Genomic DNA, 18,839 nt, shown 5'->3' with positions numbered 1-18,839 from the left:
AATGAATGCTCAACTTTCACTTCTCCATATCAAGTTGCAACTTTTAACTGCTCTTACATGCACAGAAGTATCCCGTCTGTAAATCCTCCCATTCATGGCAACCATATGGCTAACTCCAAAAACATGAGGTTGGCAGCAACCTGCCCCCCTAACGGTCCTAACGCCAGGCTGGTGCCATTCCTCTCTGGGGGGTTTTCTTCTGTGTCCCCAGAGAAGGCCAGCACACTCACTGAGTCCCTAGTTTCTTCTCAAATACATCCTGCAGAGAGGCCTTACAGCCCAGCCACTGAGGAGGAAAACCCCGTAGGGAAGAGCTAAAAGGAACAAGTGCCAGGCCACCTGGGCTGCTGTCTCTCCCTGGTGCAGGTTTACTTCCAATCACGAACCAATTCACAGAAGGCTTTCGCTTACCTGAGCTGGAACGCTCAACCCGGTATAATGTCCTTAGAACTTGTCGTATGTTCTTCATGCTGGTGTCTCTGTGGCTGTACAAAAGAAGTCGCCGAGCATCTGAGAACAGGCGGGACACACTGCAGGGGGTGCAAGAAAAGTAGAAAAGCCCTGGTTAGGCCAGCTGTCTCTCCAGCTTGAACAAAGTACCTGCCGGGAAGACCCAGTCTGGCTGCAGGGTCCTCCGTGGGCCGGCCCTGACCCACTCCTGCTGCCCCCTCCTCCAACTTCACTGAGACCCTCTGCTCACAACCACCCAGCCACCAGCCCTGCCCCAAATGCTCGTCCTCATGTGTCCACACAACCAAACCTCACCAGCCATCAAGGGCCAGCCCATGTGCCGCCTCTCCAGGAAGCTCTCAAACACACACACACACACACACACACACACACACACACACACACACACAGGTCCCCAGGACCAACTTCTCCAAAAGACACAGCAGACACAGTGCCTAGGGCCCAGGATACTCTTACGCGTCCACAAAATTTTTAAATTTCTTTTAAAATTAGAAAAAAAAAAAATTCAGAAATTCAGAATGAATGCATGATAATGAATCCAGCCTGGATTATACTCATCTTTATACCAACACAGTTATAAAATAAAAATTTTAATATTGTTGCAAGGAAGAAGGGGTTCATGAAAGCCACAAAGCCTAAGGTCCATGAACATTATAACATGGCCCCGCCTGCCTGGCGGCAGCTTCCTCAAAACTGTCCTGCTACATCTCCTGCAGTTCTTAGTCCTTTCTAACTCATGCCACAGTTCTGTGCCTTCCAAGAATCTTCAACGGCTCATTTGGGAAACACTTATTCAGCCCTAATGTCTGTTGTTGAAGCCAGGAGCCAGGAATACAAAAGTGAAGAAAGCAGCATCCTGGCCCTCAGGGAGCTCACACCCAGGGCTGAGAAAGACTTGCAGATGAAAGACCGCTGCAGTGTGATAGGGCAGCAATGGAGGAAGAGAGGTGATCTGAGAGCAGAGAGGACCAAACTCTTCCAGCCTTGGCTGTGAGCTCCTTGAGGACAGGCCCCTCCCTCTGCGCAGCTCTGCATCCCCAGCTCCTGGACCAGCCATTTCCCACACACAATAAGTGTTTGCTAACTGAATGTTTGCTCATTAACGGATGAAGCTGATGTGCTATGTCTCCCTCCTCTACTTACCCGCCAGTTTTTGGAGGAAAAGCCCCCAACCACAGGACTTTCATCTACATAACGTTACTCCTAAAATGCACCAAAGTGAGGTCACACAGGCTTAAATCCTGGCGGCAGTTCTCTCTGGTCTCATTCTTTGGACTTTATCACACAAACCATCACAAAAGAAGCTTCACTCAAACCCAACCATTCAAAATTCCCCGGAGGTTGAGAAGGGAAAGGAAAAGTATTAACTGACAAGTTAGGGAATGAAAACCTGATCCGGTACTTACATGGACTTGTTAAAGTTTCCAACAACCCCGGGGGCCTCACCAGGAGTCGGATAACGGAAACAGGGGTTATTGGCATTACAGATAATCCCCTGAACCCAAGGAAGTGTTCCTGCAGAGGGCATGGCTTTGTTTGGAAAGTGGCCTGTTGAAATCGAGGAGAAGAAAAACACAAGGAGAAACATTAATTCTTTGAAGGATTTGGGACTTGACAGGAACCTCTATCTCTTTTGGTTCCACCAAACATTGCTCCATCCCAAGTCTGTCTGTCCCATTCCCCACATCCCTGGGACCTGACACCCTGGACTAATCTGACCCTGAGTTGGAAATGTGGCATCAGATAGCGGTTCTTAATCTACTTGATATAGTCTGTTGAGTGGGATTCATGACACCAGCCTTGGGGAAGCGACCAGAGGGGCTGATTAGACCATATACAGAAGGTGCCTGGAGGGCAGCAAGTATTGGCTCCTCATTCCTTCATCTCCTACCACTCACCTCGCCTTTCAGAGACACAGAGGGGCCCTGGCGAGGACCTAATCCAATTCCTTCACACTTGAAGGAGGAAACCACGGCAAGGTAAAGCGGCTGATGAAGAACACTCAGGAAGTCAGTGGGCAGGACCAGGGGCAGAACCCACATTTCTGTGACCCCAATCCTGCTCCTTCCCTCCCACCTGTGGCCTCCTTTATCTGCTAGCTTTTCTCAGTCCCCCGTGGTACTGTCCTCTGTGACCTCTGTTCACCTTCTCCACTAGCTCCCAAGCTCCTCAAAAGCACCTAATGAACGTGCTGACTTGGGGGCAGATGCCATCTCTGAAGCGATGTTAGTTGCTGTTGCTGTTTCTCCTCCCATCAGAGCACCGAGCCCCGTCCAACAGGCCATCTCCTCTCTGTCCCCTTCCCTTCATTATGGAGGAGCTTTGTACAAACAGCAGGACTGCGTGTACAGGGGCTGGTGGTGCTGCATCAAAGGCCATGGGGCTGCTTACGGGGATCAAGATAAATGTGCCCTGGAACCAGGGGCTCCTAACCTGAGACCAAGCACGTGTGGATTTCTGTGACAGAAAGGCTGAGGCTCCACGCTCACCATATTCTCAGGGTTATCTGTGACCCCAAAAGAGTTAACAACCAGTAAGAACCATGGCTCTGAGTGAAGAGCCGTATAGCTTCACAGGCTTTAGGGTCAAACCAACTGGGATTTACATCCAGTCTCTGCAACTTGCTAAGCAGTGACTTTGGCCAAGTCATTGACCCCTTAACCCTCAGTTTCCTCGTCTATAAAATGGTGGTAACAATACAATCTATTTCGCAGAGCTGTAGTGAGTATTACGTGAGTTTTTACAAGGAAAGCACGCCGCAGAGTGCCTGGCAGAGATTAAGGCTCAGTGAATGGGCCTGTTAGGGTTACTGAGGCGCTGTGGTGGCCAGCCTACCATAGTACTTCCTTGGCTCTTGCCCAGCCAGGAACACTCCTTCCATCACACAGCAGCCCCTCCCCCAGGCAGAAACCCGGTTTTATTCAGCTTACTATTTTCATGCAAATGGGCTAACAGAGTTAGCCAGAAGTTCACCCACAGCCAGGACTTGCTATACTTTGCATTTCAATACTGGGGTCCTTCTATCTTTCTTTTTCTTCTATCCACATTCCAACCAGAGAGGCAACATCCAAAGCAAGGATGAACCAAGATTTGGTCCCTGTGGCCACCCTCTGCAGGGACTCTGGCCTGTTGAACATTTACTCAGTTAATCCCCTTATCTCCCTGTTAATAGTTCAAGGAAAACCAAACAAGGTCCCTTGCCTAAGTCAGCTGCTCCTCATTCAGGGGAGATTTATGTAACCCAACCAAATACTCAAAGGACCAAGGGATTCTCCCCTTTAACCTCCAGGAAATACTGGCACCAAAGGCAGGGTGATGTTGGTCCAGCACACCAACAACATGCTTCAGTCTAAACCTCGGTGAGTGAAGCAAAGACCCTTCCTCGTGTGTCCTGTCCCACCTGATTTGCAAATAAAAGCAGGGTGAGGACTTGGCATTGGTGCACAGGATGACAGTCAAGTAGCTTAATGGAGTCTCATGACCCAGGGACGTGATTAGGACCTTGATGGGTCTGGGTCAAACTGGGAAAGATTTATGGGGAAGAATTATATGCCATTCCTCTGTTCCTAGAGACAAGACACCTCTGTAAGCCTCACCTTAACTCTCTGCCCTTCCAGCTAGGTCCCTAGAAGGTGGTGAGAACAGGAAGTAAGGTTGCAGTAGTAAGTACATAGATGGAGGGCAAAAGTCTTATCTATCTCCCATAGGTATAGGAATTTCACAACATTTCTGAGAATTGATGGTCTGGATTCAGAGAGATTTGGGTCAAAATTCAACAACCTGCCCAAGATCACAACCTCAGCAAGTGGCAGAGCCAGGATCCAAACAAACTCGTCTGTCTGATACCAAGGTCTGCACTATTTCCCTTACACCGTCTTGTCTGCTTGTGATAATTCCTGAGAAAGAATAGCTTATCAGATGAAAAAGCTGAGTTTTCCCTAAAATGTGTACTTCAGTGGGGCTTAGGGTAATGCTTATACAAAATCAAATACACACTTGTTCATCAATCTTTGAGGTTCCAAACAAGAAAGCAGTGTTACCTTCCAGGCCCACAAACTGAGTGTGTATTTCATTGTAAGCTCTTTTTCTTTTTGGTGAAATCAGAAAATCACATCTGGTAGAATGTTTTGAGGTTTCGTGGGGTTTTTTAAAACTTGAATATGTATAATGTGTACTGGCAAATTAGCAGGTAAATAACTGCCACTACGTGCCCTGAGAGACACGGGACCAGACCAAGAACACAATTCAAAGGTGACCCCAGCCCTCCCTCTTCCCTGAAGAACTGTATCCTGCACACCTGTAGGGCTGGTGGGATGTGGGTGGAGCTGGTTAATGACAGGAAAAGTCGCTGGAGCCACGGAAAAGAGGTCCCAGCCAAACCTCTCCCATAAATGCTGATCTTTTACACTGGGACATTTTTGCTGTATTAATCCATCCAGCAAGCCCAGCCAGGAGAGAAGGGCTGTGACTGTGGGATAACACAACAACCATATGGGGTAGGTCTTATTATTCCCTTTTTATAGAGATGAGGAAACCCAGGTACAGAGAAGCCAAGCCACTTGCCCAAGGTGACATACCTGTGTTGAAGCCAGGATTCAAACCTAGGTAACCTGACACCTGGAGCTTGTGTTCTCAGCCACTACTGTATTATCTATGCTCACTGAAAAGGCCATCATCCAAACACATGATTGGGAGTCAGATGACCTGAGCTTTATTTCATCACTGTCACTTGATACATATGTGACCTCGGGCAATTCCCTGCACTTCTCTGAGCCCCAATTTACTTATCAAGAAATTAAAGCAGGGTTTCCCTGGTGGCGCAGTGGTTGAGAATCTGCCTGCCAATGCAGGGGACACGGGTTCGAGCCCTGGTCTGGGAAGATCCCACATGCCGCGGAGCAACTAGGCCCGTGAGCCACAACTACTGAGCCTGCGCGTCTGGAGCCTGTGCTCCGCAACAAGAGAGGCCGCGATGGTGAGAGGCCCGCGCACCACGATGAAGAGTGGTCCCCACTTGCCACAATTAGAGAAAGCCCTCGCACAGAAACGAAGACCCAACACAGCCATAAATAAATAAGTAAAAATAAAATTAAAAAAATAAATAAAGTCATTGCCATGCAGCTCAAAGGAGTAATTTATAAAAAAAAAAAAAAAAGAAATTAAAGCAAATGATAGCAATTATAAAGTCCATTATACAAGGTTGTTATGAGAATCAAATGAAATAATATTAGTCAATCCGAGATGTTCTCCACAAATGCTGCTTAAAATTATATGTTCCATGATTTGCAACTGTGTGGTAAAGACATAATGCATATGAAAAAGCCCGGCAGGGACCAGATGATAGTGGTATTAAGGTATTGCCTTAGGGGGCTTTTTTAATTACCCCTTTCTGAGCTATCAGTAAGGTTATTTTACTTTCATGATTGAAAATGCATGAAACAGATGTTGGCTATTATTATAATTACTATTATCACCATCTACTAGGACTGAAAATGGTTTCCTGAGCTCATGCCTTATCAAACAATTGAAAGCCTAGCTTTTCTGTTCCGAACCATTTGCACTGTTTCCTAAAGATAGCATCTTGGGAGAGGTCACATTTAGCCCATGCCCATTGCCTGGGTTTCGCTTGCCAGCAGTAAGTCTCAGGCGGGATGCTCATATACTCACATTCATGTTGTTCATAGGGTGGGTAGCTCAGCCGCACGGAGATGAGGATCAGGAAGATAAATAGAGGCCAGGCCACTTCCAGCAGCAGCTGACACTGATGGGAAATAAGACAGAGCACTGTGAATTAAACAAACAGAAAAACGTAGATGCCTAATGCTATTGAGCTTTGGGAAATCCACAAAAAAGCTAATTAAACAATCGATCAGGGCTTCCCTGGTGGCACAGTGGTTAAGAATCCGCCTGCCAATGCAGGGGGCATGGGTTCGAGCCCTGGTCCGGGGAGATCCCACATGCCACAGAGCAACTAAGCCCATGCACCACAACTACTGAGCCTGTGCTCTAGAGCCCATGAGCCACAACTACTGAAGCCCACGTGCCACAACTACTGAAGCCCGCACACCTAGAGCCTGTGCTCCACAACAAGAGAAGCCACCGCAATGAGAAGCCCGCGCACTGCAACGAACAGCTGCCCCCGCTCGCCACAACTAGAGAAAGCCCGCGCACAGCAACAAAGACCCAACGCAGCCATAAAAATAAATAAATAAATAAATAAATAAATAAATAAACAATTGATCAACTTCTCCAGCGTCTCTTACCACTCTCTAAGCTTTGATAATACTGAATTGTTTGCAGTTCTCACCTTATAACTTACTATTCCATACCTCTGTGTTTTCCCTACAAAAGGGAAGATGCTTCCCATCCTGCTTCATCTGGCTCACTTCCACTCATCCTTCAAGATTCAACCAGGCAAAATTTCCTTTACTAAAATCTCAGGCTGAGCTGGAAGCCCTTCTGCTGTGCTCCCAGAGTAACCCATGCATCCTCCTCCCATAACAGTTTCCCTGAGCCCCTGAAATCATGTTTTTATCACTGGCTTCCTCACTGCAATATGAGTACCCTGAAGGCAAGCACTGGATCAAGGTCATCTTTGCATCTCCAGCCTTAGCATAGTGTCAGGTATGTTATGACCATTTGTTAAAAGAAGAGGGCCAGGGCAACCTGCTGTGCTAAATACACACCACCTTGGCTCTAAAGGAACACACAAAGTTGCCCCCTGCAGGGCTGAGAATAGGGCTCCAAAGGACAATGGAAATCACACGCAGTTCCACAGTGACCTGAGTGCCCCCAGGACTGGAAAGATCTGGGAAGAGTGCAAAGTCCTTCCCCATCCATCGAGATCTGGTCACCACCTTCTCCAGTGGGTTAGAAGATCATTAAACATATGTAACTGTGATCCACCAGTTAAAGCAATGGGGTTTCTCTAAAGGAAAAACCTGCCTCAGTGAGCTACCAGGGGATAAATAAGCACAGGGACAGGATGGAAATCATGAGACATAATCTGACTAAACCTGTGGTGTTCGGACAACTAGTTCCACGCCTGAAGCCTCACCTCTTTCATTCCTTTCAGTTCTGGACTCAGATGTTCTAATTAGGATGAACACCAAAGAGCCCAGAATAGTCACGGGCCCTTGTGGTTGAGAGTAACTACAACTGTGGCTTCAGAGCCAAGAGAACACTGATATGAAATCCCTCCTTTTATTTAAACAGAATTTTTTTTGATCCCCAAGTCCATATATTTTTATTGTGGAAATTTTGAAATTTAAAAAAAAAAAAAATACAGAAAAGTAGAAAAAAATAAATATAAATCACCATTAATTCTACTTCCTGGAGATAATCCAGGAGATAATCCAGGATAGTAAATTAAGCTAACAATGGTTCTCCATTAATATTTTTTTGTCTTTTTTTCCTATTCATACATAAATAATGATTTTTCTCTACAAAATTAAGATTATACAGCATATATAATTTTGTATTTTGCTTTTTCATTGAACATCATACTGGGAGTGTTTTCCATGACATAAAATACTCTCTTAAAATATGGATTTTAATGGCCACTTGATACTCCACGCTGTGAATAGATCATAATTAATTTAACCTTTCTGCTTCAGACTGGTTTTAGCTTTTATTATTTGTCGTTGGATTTCTGGTATTTTACATTCCAAAGACCTTTGATATGGTTCCACATTAAACTCTTTTTTAAATCTTCTTTTTAGAAGGAAATACATGGATGAGGACAGTGGATGTCCTAAGATGATAAGAACATGGGTGATTTTTTTAAACACCTTCCTGTGTTTTCTAAATTTTCCATAATGAGCATGTATTACTTCTCTAGTAGAAAAAAAAAAAAAAAAACCCACTGTCACCATATAACTATGAAGAATAGTTTGCTCTAGATAGCACACCAGGAAAAAAAAAAGACAAATGGGTCCTTCTTTGGAAGAAAGCATGCTGTCAGTGGGGTCTCCAAGACCAAAGATGGGGCTGGTCTCGCTAAATATTTCTGTAAATAATCCCAAAGAGGTAAAACACAGTGAAATCTCCAAGCTTTCAAATGACATTCAGCCTCCTCTACCAGCTGAGCTGCAACTCCCTCCTTGGGCTCCCCAAGTACCCTGAGCCTCTACCAGCACTGGGCATAGCAGGGGCTCCTCCTCTAGTGTCCCTTTCTTCTCACTGAGCCTGCCGCAGGATAAGGGCTTGAAAAATGTGTGTTGAGTGAGAGAATGAACTGAAGTTTACAAAATAATAAAGATGGAAATGTAAGTCAGTTGAGCCCTTTGGGAAAGCAACTTGGCCATATGTATTCAAAAGATATGTTTATTCCCCTTGACCAAACAGTATTCCTAGAAATTCATCCCACAGAACTAAGTTTAAAATATCTAAAAGCTATATACACTAAGTTACTCATTCTTTCAAACACTATAATTGCAAAGTATTGGAAACAACTTAATTGCACAGCAATAGAGAAATGATTAAATATGGCACATCTACTCAACAATACATTATGCAGTCACTACAACAAGGTTTATGAAACACAGACACTATTAACCATATAATATTAAGTGAAAAAAGTGGAACACAAAATTGTATGCATTCCAAGCTTACAGCTAAATAAAATCACTCACAAATATTAACAGATGGGAGTAAAACTTCCAAAAAACGGTTTAAGTGTGGATACATTCAGAAAAGAATAATGAAGTTAAAAAAAAATAAAGCAACAAAACCAAAATTAAATGAAGAGTATGAGTAAGATAGTCATCAGCCTTGAAGCTCTGAAGCTACTATGTGTACTTTTGCGATAAATAATAGCTACCATTTACTTTTTTAGAGTCAAGTGTGTAGCAGGCACATTATACATGGATTATTTCATTTAAGCCTGCAAACAACCCTGAGATGTAGGAACCATTATTGTCTGTATTTTATATGTGGCAAGGCTAAAGCTCAAGGAAGGGTAAGTCACAGAGAAAGTCAGTGGCAGGGTTGAGATTAGCAGCTAGTTTTGCCCAACTCGTGTGGCCCAGGTAGGAAATGACCCCTCTAGGTGGCACAGTCAAAAAATACCAACAGGTTCCACAGAGGTAAAATGAGCTCATGGCCTATAGGTTTATGATAGTTACGGCCAATCCTGAGCACCTACTGTGTACCAGGGATTTATATACCTCATCTCTAATATTTAATTTTCACAAGAACTTTGGGAGGTAGCTGGTATCACTAGATAGTGAAGAAAGTAAGATTGGGGCAGGTTATGAGCCATAGCCTGGTAAGAGAGTGCACCAGAGTTTGAACCCAGATCTACTGACCCCCACGTGCTTTTGCACCCATCATCCTGCCTCTTACAGAGTCATGTTTGAGATGTATACCTTACAAGATGGCCAAGACTTACAAGACTCCACTTAACAGGAGTCTGGCACTCACCAGCCCTCCTGGGCACTGATCTGACCCAGTGAATCAAAGTTTATGTTCCTGGACATCTCTGTAGCCCCACATCTAGGATCCAATAGGGGAGCAGATGCTCAAAATATGTTGATTGATTGAAAAAAAAAAAAATGAATGGATCTTTCCCATGGCACTAATAGCAAAGAGCACGAAGAAAATCTTGCAACTCATTTTCAGCAGCTGAAGCCAGTGGGTGTAAGCAGATTAGGGAAAGAGGTAAGGAAAAGACTGACGACAATAATGACAGCTAACACTTAAATAGGTCTTACCATGTATCAGCGTTCTAAGTGCTTAACATAGATGAACTCATTTAATCTTCAGATAACCCCATTAGCACTATTATAATACCCAGTTCACAGATGAGGGAACTGAGGCTGAAAGGGTAAATAAATTGCCCAAAGATACAAGCCTGGTAAATGGCAGAGCCAGAATTCAAAGCCAGTCCAACTCAAGGGTGTGTTCTTAGCCACTATGCACCCCAGCCTCCTTACCCCCTGCCCCATTACCAGAGTATCTAGATCTTGATCTTTATAAGCCGTGCTGAGCTGAGATACTAACATGTATGAATGAATGAAGAGACCGTCTCCAAGAGCCAGCACTCAAACCAGAGAACTCGTGACACACAATTCTCTCCGTGCACTTTTACTCTGAACCTCTAAAATTATTTCTGTCATTGAACATAGAATTTGCCTTCCAAACTCAGGGGGCTGTTCTAGGTACTTCTTTTCCTAATAGCCTCCCTGTAGAAACCCAATTCGACTTCTGCCAGGAATGCCATTCTGGCTCCACTCATTGTCAAAATCAGATTTCTCCCCCATCTCTAAGCACTTTAGCACTTTTCCTTTAGAATAGGCCCTCATAAATATTTGGGTCGGCCAAAAAGTTCGTTTGGGTCTTCCATACCAGATGGAAAACCCAAACGAATTTTTTGGCCAACCCAATAGCTTGGAAATAAGACTGATGCTTTACTGCTACACACTCCTATAGAAAACTAGAAAACTCTTCTAAATCTTAGTCTGATGATACCTACCCACCTCCCTCCACACCTGCCCCCACCACGAGGCAGAGGAGATGGAGAGGAACACCGTGTTCAAAAGATGCTTCTTACAAAGTTAGAAACTCAGAAGCCTTCTTTTAGGTTGGGTATTAAAACAAAAATTCTGATGTTTCAGTAAATTGCTACACTGAGCTGCTCTGGGGACTTTCCACCTCGTTATTCCTCAGCAACAACATGGGGATAATATGAACGAGCCTTTCTAGAGCAGGGTTTCTCTCAACAGCACTATTGACATTTGCGGCCAGATAAGCGTTGTAAGGAGCCCTCCTGTGAATGTAAGAATGTTTCCCCCATCCCTGGTCCCCTCCCGCCAGAACCAACAGTACCAACCACCCCTGGCCAGGGCTGTAACCGCCAAACAATGTCTCTAGACATTACCCAGTGTCCCTGGGACATTAAAATAGTGCCAGGCTACTTTTAGAATTTGATAAGGTAATACGATTCAATGGGGAAAAGAAACAGATGAAAATATGAAAGACTATTCTGAGAGGTTAAAAAAGTAAAATGTGAGACAATGAATTTTCCCAGTTAACAGGATGTTCATCAAAGCAATAGCACACTCTAGGCTATATCAGCATCACGATGAAAAATACTTATCGATATATACCTCAATTAAGTCTGGACAAATTAAAGTGAAATCTTAAAGATCAAATCAGAGAAATGCTTGAGGGAAAAAGAAATCTGAAAACCACGCCTGCCCTCCCAGAACTGTAAAGCCTCATGCGGTGATGGTGGATTTTTAAATTGGTTTGATCCTTCGGAAGGACATCTGATCGTATATGTCAAGGGCCATTTCCTTGGACCTAGGAATCGTACTTCTGAGATTTTGGCCTAAGGAAATAATATAAAAATAAGAAAAGGCTATATGTATAAAGTCTTCATAGTAGTTTATGTATAACAGCAAACACGGGAAACATCTGAATGTTGGCAATAGGGTATGAACTTACAAAATGAAAACTGCATTGATAGATTACTGTAATGCTACTGGGAGTGTCAGTGGCATTATCCCATGGCAGATTTGGGCCCAAAAGATCCTGCCCCTCCTCTTACTAATTTACTAACTTATAACACTTTCTTCACCTGTGGAACAAAAATTGTAATGCATACCTCTCAGAATTGCTGTGAAAATCAAGAAGATAACAGATACAAAAGTACTTTCAAAAGTACAAAACACAGCCTACACATCAAGAATCATTATTATAAATATGTAAATTATTTGGAAACACGGCAGCATATATGCCAAATGATGTTAAATGAAAGAGGAAAACAGAGCACAAAATGGTATGTATGTATGTATGTAATGATTATAATTGTCTCCTTGGGCTATCGTCCTTCAAGTCCCCTCGGTGCCAAGGACCACGTCATCTGACCCTCGTCATCATGACCTATCTACCTCAGAGACTCCTTCTGCACATAAAATAAAATTCAGCTGCCCTTGCTCAGCTCCATGGCTGCATGATCTGCCCCTGCTGACTCCCAACTCACCCCCAGCCAGTCTTCCTTCAGTGCCACTGGCTTTCCTGTTCTTTGACTCCAGAACATGCGTTAGGCCCGTGGCCTTCACACCCTCTGTCTCTCTGCCCGGAATCCAGTGGCCTGACGGCTGAGCTCCTGATCTTCCCCTGGCTAACTGCTGCTCGAACTTCAAGGCTCTCAGCTTAAATGTCATGACCTTCTATTCTAAATTAACTCCCTATCCACAGCCTGGTAGTACCTAACATAGTAGGACAGTTTGGTTTTTTTCCTTCGTAGCACTTATCACAGTTTGTTATGAGATTTCTACTTATGTGATAATGTGCTTCATATCTGCTTCCCTCACTGAACTGTAAGCCCTATGAGGGCAGGGATCCGGCCTGTATACCCAGCACACTATCTTACGTGCAGTAGATGTTCAATAAATATCTACCCAAAGGAAACAACAAATGGCTATTTGTTCTAACTTTCCTCATTCCAAAGAAGTGGAAACTAAAACTCAGGAAAAATGAGTTTCCCTGAGCCATTGAGACATATAGTGGCCAAGCTGGAATTAGAACTGAATGAGAATTAGATAATAATTCGAATTCTTATCTGGATTTGAACCAGCAATGCCAGGCCAGGACTAAGGACAGGAAAGAAATGTATCAGGTGAAATTGGAAGCCGGGTGGAGGTGCAGAAATTTTGCGTCTATGCTATAAAATTCTCTAGTGGCTCTTAAATGAGGAGTCTTAATTTTTATTTATTTGATAGCTTATTCCTTGTCATTAAACAATCCCCAAATATTGATACTCTAATATTGATATATGCAGAAATTAGAATTATCTATTTTCCCAGACACAGCTAGACAGATCTAAATGAGAAAATCAATGGCAAAGAGAAAAAAGAGAGGCCATATGGCCGTACTCTGTCCCATCTGTTCCATGGGGACCTTGGCCTCTGGCTCAGCCTAAAACCAGACGAGGATCCGGAGAACTCTGAAGCCCCTCGCCCTTCCTGTCCCAAGCCCTGTTTGTGCTCAGTGACTGCCACCCACACAAGTTAACCGTTACTTTGGACCCAAACTGAGCTTTGCACCCAACTTATGCAACTCAATTTCAATGTATTCTTTGCCCAACAGGAACAGCGGAAATCTACCCCTGGCTGATGGTCCCCATGAGTCTGCATAATGGGAGCACAAGAGAGAGGTCCCCAGGATTCATTAGCAAACAAGGACACAGAGTGAAAGGGCAAATGGCCACCTTTCAGGAAGGTTGCTCGGGGTTTACTGTTCAGCACCCAGCTTTTACATCTTTCTTCCCATCTGCCTGCACACAAGGCCCCTATAGCAGGGGAGCCTCCTTGAGACCTGTAAACTAATGGCCCATTTAACGCATTTACCCCCCCCGCCCCGTTCAGCAAATACTTATTAAGCATATCCCCGGTGCCAGGCTCTAGGGCCAAGTGTGTACATCCAGGATCTCAGAAGGAGGAAATCAAGCAATGGTCTTCCATACACTGTGGGCAAGAACTATTTGGAGCTGCTAACTTCTTCCCCTGCCTACTGGGCAGAGCTCGTTCTATGTGAGCTAACAAAGTGGTACCAAAACCCTAAACAGGTTCCATTGTCTATAAAACAATATATCTAGAGATCCAAGCCAGGTGGATTGGGAAGTAGCTACAGCCAGCACTTGAGATCCATGGGCATTAAATCTTTCACGCAGATAAGGCAAAGCCTGCTAAAAAAGGGCCTGTGCCTGTAGGGCCACCAGGAAATTGGTTCTGGTGCTACTTCCATGACCCACCCACTCTGGACCCCTGTCCCCTACCCCAAACCCCAATCCCATCAGCTGTACAAGAAGCAGGTCAGATCTTTCCAGCTCTGACAACCTAAGCATGTGCAACCTGAAATAAACCACCCTTTGTTTCCGGTTTGGCAAAATACATTTCCTGTAGAAATCAGGAAGGGGGGACAAGCTAGCAGGCAGTAGGTGTAACACCTAGAAAAGCCCTTTTGTGTCAGGATGCTGTCTCCTTCTTACTCTTTCAACAAGAACTCTGCCACAAGGCCAAAAACTGCCTTTGACTAAGCCCGCCTATCTCTCTACTTGTAATGCTTTTTAAACTGATAAGCAATATTGAGCAAGAAGCAGCAAGACTAGTAGAGACTGGCCCAGCCTGGATGGCCCAACCCCAAATCCTGTTCCAGGACCCTGTGCTGCTGATTCCTTGGTTGACCTTGGGGAAATCCCTTCCCTGCTTTGTGCCTCAGTGTTCTTATCTGTAAAATGACAGGTTTGGGTTGGACTGTCCTTGAGACCTTGCATCACTAAGATGATATAGTTCTTTCCACTACTCACCGGCTAATGGACACAGCACAGCAGAGACAGTTGCCCATCATGTGGGCTGCTGCCACCATGATGAGAAGAGGCAGGGGACCTGGACCACACAGTAGCTAAGAAATGAGATTAGGAGGTGAACGTATAGGTCTTTGGAACACCAGGACCTGGGCAGAGCCATGGGAGGCAGGGGCAAAGGCAAGGAAGGGGTTAGAAACTGCAAGACTGAAGATAGAAAAAATAATAATACCACTGAAGAGCAATCTGACATAGTGGTTTAGAGAACCAACTCTAGAGTCACACATATACACACATATCCATGAGGGATTATATATGAGTTCTATGTCAGGATTTTAAAATTTTGTGTTTTCATTTCAATGGTCATCTAAGCAAATGTGAATAAACATATCTGGATTTTTCTGAATGCCTACTTTATAACCAAGTTCTGGAACAAGATTTCAAGCCTAAGTTTATATTTGTGTTTGTGATTGTGTTAGCACCAATATAATTGTAGCAGACCAATGAGAAAGGCACAGAGGCAGACGCAACTTGTGAATGATGAGATTGGACCAAATGAAAGCCAAATGATATCAAATGAAGGTCACCGGAAAAAACGATTGGGAAATTGAATCATTAGCACATAGTAATATAGACTGTCCAAACTCAAACGAATAAGCATTCACTACCATAGTCACATTGTTACCTATAATATGGCTTCAGCTAAACAGTGTCAGCTGCCTTACTACATTAACAGTACTGGTTTTGCAATTTTGTTTGCATTTAATTTGTAAGTTTGTATGGGTCATATGGCCTGTAAGAATAAGGGGTTTATATCTAGTTTCATATATGTTCATATTTAAGTAACATTATAATAAAAGAATAAATTTAGTGAATAGAGGAGGACCTTGACATTTTTGTTCTTTTAAAGAAGGGCCGGCCAAGCATTAGTCTAGTTTCAGAAACACTGAATTAAGTTATATCCAAGATCCCTTATAGCTCTTTGAGTCTAAGAAAGATGAGCATTTCGGTTGCAGACGTGTTAAGCTTCATGAGCACAGCCAAATGGGGATGTAGGTTTAGAATTCAGGAAAAAAGGCAGGGCAGGAAACAGACATTTAGAAGCCTACTACAGAGAGGTGAGGCTAAACCCAGGAGACTGGACGGGATCTCTAGGAGTGTTCAGAGAGGGAGAAGCCAAGAGCTGATGTCGGAGCTTCAGAGAGATCCCTGGGCCTTATAGCCTTTATCTTCTCATGGAAAAATACCATTCACCTGTGAGTTAAAGATGGCCTTCTCGGGATTACTGAAAGGGTCATTGTCCCATCCAGAAGTGAATGGCTTAGAACACTCCACAGAAATAAAACAAATCTCAGTTTTATATTCCTCCAGGCTTGCAGTCAAAGCTGACAGGAAAGAGTCCACGCTGACACTAACAGATCCAGCCTCTGATCTCTAAGAGCTGGGCCACGAACTCACTTCATTTCCACTGCCCAGAAACCATTAGATGCTCTTGGAGAGCCAGGTGGCCCCAGGGCTGCAGCAAAAGTTAAGCGGAAGATGGCAAAGGGGCAATTCTGTGCGAGATTCCAGAGGTCAGAACTCAGGCCTGGGTACTAGCACAAACCAAAGCTATCATTTCTGCCTGGTTGCCAATCTGCCCCCTGTGATAAGTGACGGGGCTCGATCAGGACCCTACACACAGTCCCGTGTCCACCGGGGCCAGATTCATTCAATCATTTTGAGAAAACCAAGGAGACTCCCTTTCCCCCCTCCTCCCCTCCCAACTCAAAATCAGGAAGAAAAGCATGGGAGAACCTCCAGAGAAACCCAGGCTTACTGTTTGTCTTCTTCTGAAAGTGAGGTTCTTCCACAGCAGCAACCTCAGCTGAGGCCAACAAGCCATGTTACCTCAGCCGACACCACAGCAGCCTGCGTGTGGCTCGGGAGCCCGTGGAGGAAGTGGCCGGAGCTCACAGGGGGGACGCTGTGGCTGGTCATTAACTGAAAGATAAAGCAAGAGGGGAGAGCGCCGTCAGTTTTTGCTGCAAAGCTATACGCCAGTGAGGGCTGTTGCACCAGCCCTCTCACCTGAGCCCTCAAACCCAGCTCTGCCTCATGACTACTTCTCCATTAAGTCATGAGACCCCAACTTCTAGCCTTGGGGTCTCTGGTAAACAGGGATTCTGGAGGTTTTCTGGCAGTAGCCTGGGAGTGAGTCATTATTATCCCAATCAATTGAGCTCCACTGGTGTGATCATTTGGGAATGAAAAATGCACTTATGAAGGCAGACCTACGTGAGCAACCTTAGGTGGCCAAAACCCTGAGATTGCAAAGGGCATATTGGAATCCTAGAGACCTGCCTCCCTTCGCTAAGAAAATGCCTCCCCTCTCAGAAAATGTCAGTAGCATTTATAAATTTTGCCTTGAACCTGGAGTGACTTATGCTAGTCCCTGAAATTTGCTGCAAGCTACGTTTTCATCTGGCTCCAAAGTTGAGTCCTTCTGGTGATAAATGGCACCATCGATAAAGCAGTTTCCTAATCTGGAAAGTCACAGCGTGTCTTAGATGTGATGGTATCTTAGATGGTGTGAGTAAACACCAAGGAAATGCCAAGGACACCTGGCTCCCAGGTGATGAGGACAACCCCAGTGCTGTGCGTGTGTGGAAAGGAAACAATATCCCATTGAGAAAAACAAGGCAGCTAAGGCAGACGGAGAGCATCACCTGTGAAACTGACAAGCTCTCATTGTCCGGACGTATGCACATTTCTGGTCTTGCTACACCTGCACCTGCACACAAGGCCCGCCTACTCCTTGTCAGGTGTCACAGGTGCCTCCTTGGAGGACTGTTTTGCCATGCTGGGGGCGGGGGTTCTCATAAACAGGGGATACAACCTTCTGTGTGTCCCTGCTGCCCCCTCAACAATGGTATTCATTTAATACTGGAATAATCCCAGGTAGTCATACTAAAATTAAAGTTGGGGAAAGGGTGAAAAATGAAAACTGGAAGCAGGGAGGGATACATAGGTCAAAGCTACGCCCTGAGCGCTTCCCTGGTGGCGCAGTGGTTGAGAATCTGCCTGCCAGTGTAGGGGACACGGGTTCGAACCCTGGTCTGGGAGGATCCCACATGCCACGGAGCGACTGGGCCCGTGCGCCACAGCTACTGAGCCTTGAGCATCTGGAGCCTGTGCTCTGCAACGAGAGGCCGCGACAGTGAGAGGCCCGTGCACAGTGATGAGGAGTGGGCCCCGCTCGCCGCAACTGGAAAAAAGCCCTCGCACAGAAACGAAGACCCAACGCAGCCAAAAATAAATAAATAAATTTATTAAAAAAAAAAAAAAAAAAAAGCTACGCCCTGATTCCACTTCACAGTCATGAACCCTTAGCAGAAATCAGAAACCAGTTTTACCTCTAAAATGGCTCATTTAATCATTGTGGCCTGTGGTGGAGTAGAGGTGGGATATTAGGCCCAAGGAACAAACAGCAAAAACAGCTAAGAATGTAGTGAGCACTTGTGCATACAAAACCAAGTACTGGATTAAATATCTGTGGGTCCAAACAGACCTCAATGCAAAGGTTGATCTATAGCAGGATTTTACCCTCTTGGTCCCCACCCCACAAGGACCTGGATTAAAAACTTCTAAAAAAGAAGAGGGAATGGAAGGAGTCTGCAGTGTCTGAGAAGAAGGACTGACTCTACTATTATGTATTTTAATTCATTCATTGACAAGCCAACAAATCAGGGATTCCTCTGAAATAGTCAAGTCTTGGGACCTATTTCTTTTTTCTTTTTATTTATTGATGTATTTATTTATTCGGTTGCACTGGGTCTTAGTTGCAGCAGCTGGGCTCCTTAGTTGTGGCTCTTGGGCTCCTTAGTTTTGGCACGTGGGCTCCTTAGTTGCAGCAGGCGGGCTCCTTCATTGCGGCTTGGAGGCTCCTTAGTTGCGACTCACCGGCTCCCTAGTTGTGGCATGTGAACTCTTAGTTGTGGCATGCCTGTGGGATCTAGTTCCCTGACCAGGGATTAAACCTGGGCCCCCTGCATTGGGAGCGTGGAGTCTTAACCAC

The 18,839-nt window shown here is 44.8% G+C and overlaps 1 protein-coding gene across 8 annotated transcripts in view; it reads right to left on the bottom strand.

The window, feature by feature from the left end:
- Positions 1-18,839, bottom strand: part of ABCA1 (ATP binding cassette subfamily A member 1) — a 179,917-nt gene that overhangs the window by 102,317 nt on the left and 58,761 nt on the right. For 6 of the 8 annotated variants that reach the window (XM_082471167.1, XM_082471173.1, XM_082471165.1 and 3 more), the window contains exons 2-5: positions 16,602-16,765; positions 6,139-6,232; positions 1,878-2,019; positions 412-530 (exon numbers count right to left, since the gene is read on the bottom strand). In XM_082471167.1, the coding sequence (XP_082327293.1) occupies positions 412-530; positions 1,878-2,019; positions 6,139-6,232; positions 16,602-16,667 (421 nt within the window). In that variant the 5' untranslated portion in view covers positions 16,668-16,765. Of the gene's footprint in view, positions 1-411; positions 531-1,877; positions 2,020-6,138; positions 6,233-16,601; positions 16,766-18,839 lie in introns of those variants that run through there. The other 2 variants (XM_082471170.1, XM_082471171.1) reach the window with 1 other exon arrangement.

Source organism: Balaenoptera physalus, assembly GCF_965194825.1.
Source record: "Balaenoptera physalus genome assembly, chromosome: 7".
Classification (NCBI taxonomy): domain Eukaryota; kingdom Metazoa; phylum Chordata; class Mammalia; order Artiodactyla; family Balaenopteridae; genus Balaenoptera; species Balaenoptera physalus.
The sequence above is the reverse complement of the archived record's forward strand: the minus strand, read 5'-3'. Positions and strand labels throughout refer to the sequence as shown.